At 41.6% G+C, this 14390-nt stretch overlaps 1 protein-coding gene across 4 annotated transcripts in view; it reads right to left on the minus strand.

The window, feature by feature from the left end:
• Positions 1-14390, minus strand: part of Babam2 (BRISC and BRCA1 A complex member 2) — a 374435-nt gene that overhangs the window by 157135 nt on the left and 202910 nt on the right. For all 4 annotated transcript variants that reach the window (XM_031357619.1, XM_031357620.1, XM_031357621.1 and 1 more), the window contains one exon: positions 11359-11468. In XM_031357619.1, coding sequence (XP_031213479.1) covers positions 11359-11468 — 110 coding nt within the window. The remainder of the gene's footprint in view (positions 1-11358; positions 11469-14390) is intronic.

A 14390-nucleotide genomic window follows, 5' to 3' on the forward strand; every position in this document is an offset into this window, starting at 1 on the left:
AAAAAGAAAAAAAAGAAAAAAAGAAAAGAAAAGAAAAAGAAAAAAGAAGGAGAAAAAGAAAAAAGCATTACAAATTCATTACTTATTAATATAAAATATTAAAATGGTTCTTTTGTACTGTATAATTCTGTAGGTTTTGAATCTGTGGGTAGATTGTCTATCTACCACAGCAATGGAGCAATTCTGTCACCCTGCAATGCTCTGTCTCTTTGTAGCTAAGCTCCCTTTTTACCCTTACAATGAGAAAGGCTGGAAAGCGTACACAGCGCTGAGGACACCTGCTTCATAATTTAAGTCACCCATTTTATACACTGGTTTCTACTCCTAGCATGTATTTGGCACAAAAGATTAAAGGGGATGAGTAATTGAAATGACAAGAAAGCAACAACTAAAGGCTTGGTGGAATCTAGACGAAGACAGTATAAAGAAAGCATGCTCATATGTGATGATCAACTGGATATAAATGGGGGGAGAGCTGGATATGGCTGGGGAGTGATTGCATCAGAGGGAAATTAATGAGCTCTGTCATGAGCTGAAAGAGTGATGAGATCAGGTTCCTGTTTTAAAGGACCACTCTGTCAAGAATAGCAAGTAGCTTGAAAATGCTAAAAAGGCCATCTCCAGTTCAATGAGTGGAGAATGGTCCTCAATGATGGCTTAATCCACAGGCACAGGAAACGGAGAACAGGACGGTGTAAGTAGCTACATGACTAGGGAATGCCATTCTGCACGTCCACAGGCCAGTCATCCAGTCCATGGGGGAAGACTGGCACACCACACATATACAGCTAGTGATAGCAACTAGGTAGCTCAGAGCCCTTCTACTAAAAACACCTAACATTGCTGGGGGAAAGTCTTTTAAAGCAAGATAGTCCTATCCCTCTCAAGTTAAGGGAAGTCCTTCAGAGTACCTACCCCTGGTCTGACTACCTCTGGTTCAGATGTTCCCAGATGGCTGGCTACAAGTAAGATAGACACTGAACGTCTCAAACAAGATGATACAGCATGTCCTGGCCTGCCCTGTTTAAGAAAGAGCCTCAAAGAGTACAGAAGACAAAGTGACAGAGATGGAATCCTGCTTTAGGAAACGTAATGTGGCAAAACATCAGCACCAAGGAGGCCTGATGGAGCTAGGGCTGGGGCCAAAGAGATGGTGGAAAGACCATGACAGAACAGCAAGGAAGCAAAACCAACCAGCAGTCAGTTGTGTAGAGAAAAACAACCACAAGAGGAAGGTCAAAAATGGCTGGGCCACTAGAAGAATAGCAAGCCATTAATAAAAGGGAACATGGGAGAGAGGCAGACCAGCAGAAAGGGGGATGGGCAGCGCTGGATGATAATTTTCAGTTAAGACAACTAACTTGTTACGTTCTTATTCATGCATTGTTTTATATTTTATTAGCATATATTAATTGCACAATATAATGGGTTTTGTTGTGACATTTCCATACATGTATATAATATACTTTGATCATATTCACCTCCCCGCAATTTGCATGTTAATGAGGTACATGAATTGGCTACAGGAGTGCCTGTTATTCTTAAAACTATATTTAAACCTTGTGTTTCTATTTATTTTTCCAGAGTAAAGCCGGGGGTCCACATCGGATCCTCAAAGAGATCTGTGGCAATGCGCTCTTCCTTTAAGCAGTGTAACTCTGTATGGATTAATCTTCACTGCGCTAGTCTGGGTGTAGACTTCTTTCACTTAGACTGTTTGAAAGGCATTCTACTGCTCCCAGCTAAGAGCTGCCATCTGCCACCAGCTCAGGAACATTTTAGGACATTTCCTCTTCCACATTCTAACTTCTCTGAGACTACCTAAAAACTGCTCAGTATGTTAACTATCACTATATATCTTAGACTATATATTGAGAAGTTTTTTCCTACTTGTGAGTAAATAAAAATGAACAGCAACTACATCAAATAGAAATGACCAATGTTCACAGCTTTGCTACCGAAGAATAATGTTAAAATGAAAAAACACAAACTTTTCATCTTCCCTGAAAGAAAAACACTGGTCCAAATCTGTGAGATGTTCCACAGAAAATGGGAGGCCTACTCTTTTGGATGAAGAAGTAGTGTATCTTCCAGCTTAGGCTGGTCACTACACAGCAGAGAGGACACAGGCACTGAAGAGAGATCAGACACAGAAGTGTTTGAGAGCAGAAAATTAACCCAAGGCATAATGTACCGAGGAGGTCTGAGTTATCACAGATGTATACACAACTTACTTGTAAAGTCATAATTTCTGCCTAAAAGAAGTCTAAACAAACCACTGAGCTAGCACTAACTTCCAGGCTGGGGCGGTGGAAGCTGCACATCAGAAAGTTGCCAAACACATGACATTTAGGGAATGATTGATCTTCCCCGCATCTAAGTCTGTTTGCAATGTTGCATAGCAAAGGCCCAGCTCTTGATGTGCTGGGAGGCACAGGCTAGACAATGGGCCAAACTCACTAATGAAAACTAGCTGAACTTTTCAGAATTCCATTCTAAGTCACGAAGAATCCATCTGGCCCTGCTCCCAGGCTAGTAAAAGGAAGATCTTAAGTCCCTAGAGGCTAAGACAGCTCTTTCCACCAAAAGCAAATACACATCTCCCTTGACAGCTAGTTGTCTTAGCACACACTGGACTGTGTATTTATCAAGGGAGCAAAATTTCTCCAAGAGCACAATATTTATTACAGGATGGTTTGAGTGACTCACATAAACTCGAGTAAGGCTGAATTAAGTCATATTTACTATGCTGCGCTATTGCTTAACTCTCAGCCCAAAATTACCTCTAGTGATGTGGGGCCTCCTTTTTTGAGACAGTTGGCAAAAGATTTTTTTCAAAGAAGAGAATTATAATGGTTTTTTTGCCAATCAATCTGTGCTTAGTCACATATTTTTAAAGTTACACATTTGAAAAGGTACTCAAGGTGGTCACACCAGCTGTCCCAACACTCTGGAGGTGGAGGAAGTAAAGGTTCAGGGTTCAGGGTCATCCTTGGCTACACAGTGAGTTCAAGGCTACCTGGGATACATAAGACCAGGTCTCAATCTTTCTTTTGGAACATCTAAAATGATATGTTCTATCATGCCATTTGAGAAAAAAATCACAATATAGTGAATTTTCTTATCAAATTAAAATTTTTATTTTATCTGATTTACCTGAATGTAGTATTCTTACCTATAACTTCAAATAGCATGACTTTAATTTTTAGGTCCTTATGCCCTTTTTATAGGCATGAGTCAAATTTCAACATACCCCAGTTTCTGGATTACAACCTATTCCTATGTCCTAAAAGACCATGTCTGTTGCTAGGTACAGTAGGGGAAAGGAGGCCAAAGAGACTGCAATGGGAAGAGGTAAGAAACTGTAAGCTCAAAGTTCATGAGACCAAAACCATGTTCATCACCTGTAGGGTTCAGGGGAGACAGCACTCTTACACAGTAAAGTTCAACCTCCCAGGAGCATGGCCAAGCAACTGCCAAGGAATCTAGCTGCTGGCTACAAGGAACAAGGACTGAGCTACAACCACGGAGACTACATACCTTGCTTCACACAGAGATCATCAACTTCTATATTCTGGAAAGATACATTAGTGGGGAGTGGGGCTAGGGTAGGACCAGCTTGGCAGAAATGGGCCATGTCTTTCCCAGCCCTCAAATAATGGGGGCTTCCTAGTTTAATAAAACAATATGCCAAGAGAGTCAGGAACACAGGAGGAAAAGGTGCAGCCCCAGTAGACGGCATGTGGTGGGCAGTAAAGAAAGCTCCAGAGAGGAGATGACTACCAAGAAGACCTAAAAAGATGGGCAGGTCATTTGTAGACCCTAAAGGAAAGGGGACCAAATGTAATGCTCTGGACAAGGACTAGTCTGAGCAAAAGTACAGATGTGGAAAAAACACAAAGCCTGTTGAAAAAAATGTCAAAACATTTGGCTAAACAGCAGGCTGTGTGTGTGTGTGTGTGTGTGTGTGTGCGCGCGCGCGCGTGTGCGCGTGTGCGTGTGTGTGCGTGTGATGTGCAGATGGGGGTGGAAAGGTGAGCCCAGGGCTATCCTGAACTGCCAGACTGCTAGCTGGACCACAAGGGAGATGTTTGAGCAGGGACATTATGTGCGTGGAACTTCAGGCAGACAGAGATAATTCTGTGTCAGATAGAAATAAATTGAAAGCTAAAGCTGGGAGTTAGCTGGAAGTCAGACAGGAAAAGAGCAAGAGTCAAGAGTCCAGGGGCATGATGACAGAAGGACAGACCGGGAAATGGTAGGAATGACAAGTAATGAAAGGCACTGTAGAGAGTGGCTTCTGGCATCAGACCACTGGCTGGTTGATGAGGGGAGCCAGGGTGGAAGATACCTGTGAAATGCGGCACTTGTGAACCCAAGAGAACTGAACCAGAGGAACAGGAAGTGAAACAGGAAGGAAGGCTGCCTTATTCAAGATGACAAGCTTGGTTTTGGACTTTTTGCTAAACTTAGAGATTTAAATTGGTGGTGAAAATGGAATACCAGCATAAATGTCCATCAAATGCCTAGAAAGCAGATATTTTTTTTAAACTAGGGAAAAAGTTAATATTAGAAATAAAGGCTAAGGAGTCATCCACAAAGAAGGCCATGAAAAGGATCTGAGGGCCAGGAAGAGATTGGGGAGATGGCTTAGCAGTTAAGAGCACTGGTTGCTTAAGGACCTGGGTTTGGTTCCCAGCATCCATGTTATGCCTCACAACTATCTGTAACTCCAATTCCAGAAGATCTGACTTCCTCTTCTGGTATCTGAAGGCACTGAACACATATGGTAAACAGACATACAATGAGAAAAAAAACACCCATACATGAAAAATAAAAATTAAAAAAAAAAATCTCCCAAAAAATTAAGAGGAAGAAAATTGATCTAAGGGGCTGACAAGTCAGCTCAGCCACAGAGGTGCTTGCACACAGGCCTGATAACCTGGGTTGATCCTTGGACCCCATAAGGTGGCAGGAGATGTCCTACTCCTTAGAGCTGACTTGCACATGTATACCATGGCATGCACATACCTGCAGTAACACACACATAAAAACACTAAATATAAAAACCAAAAGTTTAAATGATCAAGTGATAGAAGCATGAGAACATAACTTCCACAATTTAATGAGCTGACAAAATGAAATAGGCACTGTAGGAGACCAGGTCACAGGAGAGGGAAAGCTTTATAGAGAACACATGCCAGGAACACCATTATAAGTATCATATGGTAGAGAAAAATGAATAGCAAGTTGAGCATCTGAAAGTACTCAACATATATTGTCACTGTGTTGCTTATTTAATTTCTAGAGAAGCCATCAGACATCAGAAAAGCTAGGCCTTCAAGAACCTTCCAGAGTTCCCTTTATCAAGCCAGATGGAAATGCAATCTCCTCTGAGGTCTTAGAGTATTAATAAGTTTTCCAAGTTATTTCTACAACTCGACAAGCACTAACTTGCATTGACCATGAGCTCAGCACTACAAAAGGCCCTTTCCTACTGTCTCACCAGAATAGGCGCAATTAATACTGAGATGTGCACCTTTTTTAGAAGAAGAAAGGGAGCCCCAAAATCCCTTGAGCCATGCTTGTCACCCAATAACTGGGAAATAGAGGGCTTCTAGTGCCAAGTCTCACTGTGTCGTTTTCACTAATCACAAGTTGCAACTTGCAGTTGTTTTTATGCCTCTTACTGTACTGTAAGCAAAGTAGGGCACAGGGCCACATCACATTTGTCTTGACAGCCTCTGGCACCCTAGCAAAAGGCCCTGCACTTGGTCAGTTCCCGCAGGGTTGCTACTGCTAAAGAATGACTACATGCCTGTGAGCCACACAGGCCTCACTATGGGAAGACATTTATGAGCTGGTAAGCTCTATGTACTTATTTCCAAGGCGGACTGTAACTTAACAACAAAAAGTTCTAAAAACAAATTCTGTACTTGTGAAAGATGCCACCTGGTCTGCCTCAGGGGCTGAAGTCGTCTTTTATGCACTGAGTGGGAACAGCACTGGGAGTGACGAAGCTGGTTTTCTTCAAACCACTCCTATACACTGGCTGGAGCCAAGAAAAGGGCCCACACCTTCCCGAGATGAGCACTGTGCTGTCTTGGATGCCCATTTCACCTTTCATTTCACTGCGGGAACTGCCCACAGTCTGGGACCGAGGGGAGGTACAGCATGGTCAGTGCCAGCTCTGATGGTGTAACCTTAGCATTCGCAGCTTTCCTGCCAGGAAAAAGCAAAGCAACTGGTTCAGAAATGATTTTTCCCTTTTCTAATATGCGACCAAAATCTAGTATTTTGCATGTCTGACCGCTAGCTAATCTGCCTCCTTGCTGTCCTCACGCTTGGCCTTCTTTTTGCATAACTCATACTGGCTCCCTTCTTTCAATCAGCAGAACGTGAGGTCTAAGTCAGAGGACTGGTTTTGATTCCTTTGGAAACAAATGTATAGTACATGAAATCTGTTTATTTCATGAATGTCCCTCATGCATGAAGAACACGAAGTTCTCCTCAGAAGTGTTTATTCTGCAAGCTATATACATGCACAGTGGGAGGCTTGAGGACAATAAGCATCTCAGCACCATAAGGGCATGCAAGCCATGTGCAACAGGGCTGTCAAAGGTACCAGGCAGACTTCAGGACATCATAAAATCACCATGTGCTTGCACGTTTTTGACCAATGTATCTGGTTCAATGTATCAGATGTTCCTTTTCATTGGAATTGTCTAATTTGGGAACATTTGGTACTCATATTGTTAGAATCTTTAGAGTATAACAAATTGATCCTTTTTCCTTCATGTGATGACAACACCCTAAAGTAGTTTTTTTCTTTTTCTATTTCTAGGCCTAGTTAATGTCCTTGCCTACTGCACAGACAAGCTGGGGCAGAGTGATAATAGCCAGACAAGCCTGGAATTTCCCTTTGCCCATGTACTGGGAGGTGGAGAAGCCAGACTTCTTTTGACCATTTTAAAATAATGTGTAGCAGGCTCTTGGTCTCCTGGAGCTTCTGCCTATGTGAGATCCTGCATGGGGCTTGGGACTTCTCAGAGAGCACCACAGCAACGACGGAAAAGAACAGCCAGCCAAGGAAACTGCCAGGCAAGGCTAGTTGGCGATGCTTTCCCCATGAATCCACAAAGTACCCTCCATGTCTGAATCTATAAGCCATGCTTGGCTAGCTGAGAGTTGGCTAGGTAACACAAAATAAAGGTAGTAAATGAAAGCTTAACACAAGGTCCACGATACTACTAATTCCCTTCACTCACTTCTGAAAACTTATCTCAGGGCCCTTGCCCTCCTGGAATGGCATTACTCTTCTATGCTCTGATCTGCAAGGATTAGCTAAAGATACAACAGTCCCCTTTATCCATGAGGGATATGCTCCAGGACTCTCAGTAGATGCTGAAGCTACAAAATACAAGTAGTGCTGAACTGCAAACATACTGGGCTTTGAGATATATATCTTAACTACTACAAAGTTTAATTCATAAATATGAAGTATGACACTAACAATAGCCACAACAAAACAGAGCAACGGCAACTTCTATAGACTGAAGTGCAAAAGAAAACTAGCACGGTTTCCTCCACAATTTCATGAAAACAAGATTTGCTTACTATAGAACAGAGTGGCCCCAGCGTTTGGCCTCTTCATCTTTTTCTTATTAAGTTGAAAACTTGGTTTGGTTCTGTTTTGATTTGAGACAGAGTCTCCTTGTGTACTCCTGATTTACAGAGATCCTCCTGCCTCTGCCTCCCAAGTGCTGGGATTTAAACACATGTGCCACCATGGCCTGGCACTGTGCTCAGCCCATACGTTGAAAACTTTCACCTTTCACTTTAAGTGGAATCACTGAAAGCAAGGCTTCTTGTTGGCAAGTCTGGACTGACAGCATCACTACTCTTACACTCTGGGCCACTACTAAGGAAAATAGGGTTTCCTGAACCACTGAGATAGAATGACAGCCAGTCTGATAATCAGGACATCTACTAATGACTAACTGGTAGGGAGCACGTACAGACAGCATGGAGAGCTGACAGACAGAAGACTCTTACCTTAGGCAGGATGGAGCAGGACCATACAAGACTTTATATGGTGTACAAATTAAAATATGAATTCTTTATTTCTAAGCTTTTGTGTTTAATATTCTGAGACTTCAGTGGATTGTGGGTGAATGAGATCCCCACAATGTACAACCAGGCTAAGGGGTTAGGGAATGATTGCACTCAATCTAGTAAATGTGGAAGCCTGCACACAGCCATGCCTCAACTTTACCATCTCCATTTTAACCTTTCTCTAAAATCTTCTTTTGATGAGAGCCAGGGGTCGAACTCACAACCCTTAGAAGGCCAGATGGTGCTACGCCATCTCCCTAGCCTAAAATCTTCTTTGGAAAAGTTCTGTTTGAAGATATAGTAATGTCTGGTTGTTTACTTTTGTATTAGAAATATAGTTACAGCAGGAGAATTTGTATACATCAAAGCTTTAAAATTTTAAAGAAAAATTTTAAGACTTTCAGTTAGCCATTCCAAATTAGGGGTTAGAATTACACCTGAACTTATAAAAGTGTCAAAATCAGGCTTTTGTTGTGCAAGGCACTGTGGGAATGGTACACTTACTCATCACTCTGAAGCGTGAGTGCAGCTCAGCAAGGATTAGAGAAACGTATGTCACACATAAGTAGATGGTGAGATGAGGACAAACTACTGTGACAGGAGGGTAGACTGCGCAGAGGCAGCTTCGTTTGGTAGGGAGGGCATGTGAATGAAGTCATACAGCATGTGCACTCACCAGGAGGGGAGAGTACTACACAGGGCACTGTGCACAAAAGGAAAGCTTTCAGCAGCAAAGGCATGGTAGGAAAAGAGTAGTGAACTGAGAACACTGAGCTGCAAAGAGACTCAGTGAGGGAAAGAGACAGGTGCGGGAAGAACAAGGAGGCACACTGAGAACTGGGGCACTGTTTGTTTATTTGTTAGGGTTTTGATTGTTTCAGACAGGGTTTGTCTGTGTAGCCCTGGCTGTCCTAGAACTTGCTAGGTAGGCCAGGCTGGCCTGGAACTCACAGAGATCACCTGCCTCTGCCTCCTGAGTGTGGGGACTAAAGGCATGTGCCACCACTCTCAATCTATGAGAGCTGTGTTTTAGAAATAGGAAAAGTGACTTAAATATGCCTACCCTTTCTCAATTGTCTCATCACATCTTAGATTATTAGAATAAAGATATTTATTTGTAAGCTTTCTTGCAAAGTAGGCACAGTCACTTCAGAGAAATAACCTGGCTTCACTTCAGATTAAAGCCTTTCTATATAGACTTAGTGGCACAGAGCTGTAATCCCAGCAGGGAGGCTAAAAGTGGGAGGAATGAAGTTTGGGGCCAGCTTGGGCCATACAATAAGATCAGCCTGGGAAATGTAGTGAGGTAACAATTTCTAACTGAATGTAAACACTGGGCTGGACTTACATTGTATACCTGAGGCCCTATATGCCATCCTGTTACCCCAGAACAACACTCTTTGAGAGAGCAATTGCTTGTTTACAGTTAACTAACATCCTTGTTTCTCAGACATCTTGGGATGTTTCTCTCTAACTTTCTCATCACCCAAACAACTGAATTTAGCTCAATGAGTTCGCACTGAGTGTCCAGATCTAGTGTGTATATTCCCCTCACACCCTTCCTTTCCATTTCTCTCCTGCTTGACTCTTCCCTGTCAACAACCCACTGCTCACTCACTGCCATGAACTCCAGCAGCCAAACCAACAAGGCTAATTGCTACTATCTGGAGAGGGCTGCCCAGTGCCAGGTCCTACACTTAATGCTCTAGGAACAACACTTAATATAATGCTAAAAAATAACATTATTAAATAGGGACCAGTATGTCCATTTTATAAAAACATAAGACCCATGGTGCTTGAACTTCACTGGCCCCATCCTAGGGGCCAGAGTCTGGGTGTATGCAGCTCGCCTCACTCCAGAGCTTCCATCTTTTAGACCACATGGTCGCTGCTTATGGCCTTTTATTTAACATGGGTCAGTATTTTAAGTTAAAATTTCATGTGCTGGGCAAGGCAAAATACAGTACGTGCTACTGTAAAATCCCACTCCAGTTGTTATCAAAGATATATAAATTAGCAAGAAAATACCTGTATATTACTGATTTTCGCAGTCTCCCACATTTGGATTTGTATCCAGCTGTATCATATCAATTTGTAAGATGGGGTGTCCATATCTCATAACTTAGAGCAACTGAGGTCAGAGAGCATCAAGATGGTCCATTATATTAATGTCGGATGGCAACCATATCTGCTCTCAGACAGAAATCTGCCAAGCCTGACTAAAGGCCTTACAGAGAACTTTAATAATGCATTTCAGTCAAAACCTGTAAAAATTTCTGTTGCTGAAAAATGTGTCTTGTCAGAAGTTCCCAAACAAATCTGCTTATAATCCATTTTCAATGAACCTTAGCTTCCTTTGAAGTTGAACAAGCTACCAAAGCATTTAGCCAACAATGAGTACATTGTGAAGTGAGTCATTATAAAGCTCATTTCTAATAAGAAAAGTTACTTGGTTGGAACACAAGTAAGTTAGCAAATTGTTTTGACTATGTGACTAGACACTTGCATAAAGCCATAGAGAACTATTTAAACACAGAAAGAACTCAATCACCACCATTTTAAACCATCTACTTTTAACACAACCTTGATCACTTTCTGATTAACTTTTCACTTAATATCTTAAAGAAACTGGTTATTTTCACAAATAACTTGACAGTTTTGACTATTTGTTATGTCAGATATTATTCAGCAATGCATGTCAGGTTATAACTATTGTTTGCAATAAGCCTAGGGACACCCAAGAGAGTAAAAATTTAGGATTGGTATATTCTACAATTCTTTCAAGGATTCAAAGGCACAATACAGAGAGCATAGACTGCATGAATAAGATTCACTGAAAGATAACACTTGCAAATACTCTCTGCATGTACTGAGCCATCAAAACTTTCAACCCAAGGCTAGAGAGATCACTTAGCAGTTTAAGGACACTGGCTGCTCTTGCAGAGGACCTGGTTCAGATCACAGTACCCCCAGGGTGCAGCTTAAAACTGCCTGTAATTCCAGTTCCACGGGATCTGATGCCTTCTTCTGCCCTTTGTTGGTATATGCATGCAAATGGTATACTTACACTTAGATGTGTGCACTCATGTATACACAAGAGAAAAAAAGTTAAAAAAAAAATCTCAATATAGAAATTTCTAAGAAAAGTAAAGAAAAAATTTAAGAGTTTATGTAAAAAGAAGAGATGAATGGGTTACTAAGTAGAAGCATCTAGCTCATGATATCAAAGACACTGACACTTACTGCTCAATTCGGGGTGACAAGTACAACTTAGGGTACACCTGGGTGGCTTCAGTATCCTCAAAACTGACAGAAAGAAGGGCCACATCTTCTCCAGGGTCTTCATTTACATCCTTAGAAAGGAAGTGAAAAAACAAAATATGAGCACCTGTTCTCTGAACCCTTTTGGTTTTTTGAGATAGGTCCTATTACATAGCCCAGGCTAACCTCAAATTCAAGAGCTTCCTACTCAGGTTTCCCAAATGCCAAGATTCTGAACATGTATCATCATGCCCTGCTTACTGCAGAATCTTATCAGTGATGAGCTCACACACAGCCTGCTGGCATGGAACCATGGTCTGGAGTCATCTCCATTCAACCAAACGGCTCAGCACACGCTCGCCTCACTCCTCAAGGTCCTGCCTCCCAAACATCTTGAAAAAAGCCTACCGCAGTAAAGCACAAAACCCCAACTACTTCACTTTTCCCCACATCCCAAGTGAAGCAGGGTAGTAAATCTGATGGTAACAAGTTAGACAGAAACATAGTTAACACAGTTCAGTAAACATATGCTACAAACATAATTTATGTCCTAAAACACATAAAAATGTTAAGATATGTCCCAATAATCTCATTATAGCAATCTTTATAGTATGCTTAAGTTATTTGAATAGAAAAAAATCGCTAGCAAATATATTCCCATGAAGTATAAAGTAATCCACTATATAAATAAAGGCTGGGTGGGGGTAGTACACACCTACTTTAGCAAAGTGATTATAGATGATTTACTTGGGAACGCCAACACATACCTAATCATATTTGTCCAATTATGAGAATATTTCAGAGGAATCTTCCCGTTAATCTAAGAATGACAATTACTGACCAATCCACCAGGGGAAGCCTTGAGGTTAATGGTAAACTGAGTTGGTAAGAATTGACAATCAGACTTTCAACTGAAATTTAGAACTAATTCAAGGAAGTATCAATGATACATGGATGGAGTATACTGAATCAAAAGTGGGAACTTTAACTGTGATTATTGCCAAGTACTTAACTGTCTGCCAGAGTTCTGAATAAAATGCTGAATCAGAGCAACTCTAAAGTGTATTGACTGTAATCTGCATGCACCACATTTCAGTAACTAGTAAGCTGGCAGTGGCTCCAAGTCAAGTACAAAAGCCTAAACTACTCCAACTAGATAAACTACTCCAACTGTAGGGAACAGTAAAAACAGACCTGTATTTCTGAACCAGTTTACTGGTCCTGGGGGATGGAGTGGGGTCCCAGCCTAAGCTTGAATGATGCATGAGCACTGCGGGGCACGGGCAGTCCTTCATCTGCTCAAAATCATCTACCTTCCTTGCATCTTGGGAAGCTGATAACACACATACTGCTCAGCTTAAAGATTTTCAGTATCTTTGTCCAATTTCTTATTATACTAATAAGATGTGCATGTGTGTCATGTATACACAAGGACAAGGACCATCAAGTCTCTCCCATCCTTTGAGAATAAAAATTAAGAAGCCCCAAGGAGAGAGTTATGTAGGAACACGTAGCTGCTACTAGCTACAGCCATGGCTAAGCCTTCCATTGCCTGGGCCTTGCATGGATGAGATGAGGGGCTACATGGAGAAGCACATCAAGCACAGAAATCTGGGAAACACCCAAAACAACCCATACTCATGTTTCATTTCTGCTTCACTAAAGACTTGTTCGAAGCTGTTCAAGGACCAGTCTTTTGCTTCCAAGGTCAGAAGGGGAACGATACAAAATCACTGCAAATCCCAAATCTGAGTGAACAAGAACAGGTCAAAATGATAATGATGTAATACACAGAGAATCACCTCCCTTCCTTGTCTCTGCTTTGCAGGAACTCCAACATAAAGAGTAAGCCTCCACAGCTCCCACTGGGGTCAAACACAGAAGGTGTAAGGAGCTGGAGAGTGCGTGGGCTCTCAGTATCTGCGATCATAGCCCTCCGGGGCACATGCAGAAGAACTGTACAATGGATTGTCTTAAGGGCTGTACACCTTTCTGCTGAGCCCCATGGCCTGCTCTATAAATTACAGATAAGAGAGGAGGAGGAGAACCCTATGAAGTAGGCTCAGGGGATCTAGCTGAGGGAGCCACAAACATTGACAAAAGAAAAAGTTTCTGAACAATAACCAAAACTGAACTCAAAGCCCAACGCAAAGCATACCCAAGATATTATGAACAGAGCTTGCCCACAGGCAGCCTGTGATCTCCAATGTCTTAGTCTGAGCAAGTGGTGTGCACACCTTGTGCTACGGATGCTATCATAGCATACATACCAAGGAACATGTCTTGAAGCACCTAGGCTCAGACTCGAGGCACTGTCACCAACTGTGGTGCTTTTATACAAACATAATGATTTAATTACAGAAAACAAGACCATATTTCTACAACAGTCCTCAGCAAGTAACAAATCAAAGTATTTTGAGATTTTACTGTGTTAGAATCTTTGATTTTAAGAATTGTTGAATTGCTAACTTCAGTTTCAATTATGAAAATAAACACCTCAATTAATTCTAGTTTGGGATAAAGACAGAATTTTCAACAGTTTCTAAACTGGTGCTAAAGTCAGACCATGGTTCTGCCATTTTATGCCTCGTGTTATATACAAAGAAGCATACTTAACACTGAAGGTGACAGGAACAAGGTGCCCATCAACTCAAATATTCGAATGACTTAATTTTTTATGTAAACATAAACAGTCTCAACATTTTACCATTATGCAAATTTGCTTTTGAATTCAGAAAATGGTAAAATTATGTCTACCAAAACCTTTCTTTGAAAAATATATTTCTTTAAGACATTTATCAACAAATGCTTGATGTTTACCAACAAAGGTATTTTATATACCTTTATAAGCAGGGTTGTATAAAAAGTTACCAGGTAAAAAGGGCCCATGACTGGAATTTAAAAACAGCCACTGCAACAGCTGGAGGCTGTCCAGTGCTGCTCCTTCCCAGGAGCTTCCTAACCCAGCAGGAGCTCCTCTGTCCTCCTCCTCCTCCTCCTCCTCCTCCTCCTCC

The sequence above is a fragment of the Mastomys coucha genome, unplaced genomic scaffold (genome assembly GCF_008632895.1).
Source record: "Mastomys coucha isolate ucsf_1 unplaced genomic scaffold, UCSF_Mcou_1 pScaffold6, whole genome shotgun sequence".
In the NCBI taxonomy this organism is placed as follows: Eukaryota; Metazoa; Chordata; class Mammalia; order Rodentia; family Muridae; genus Mastomys; species Mastomys coucha.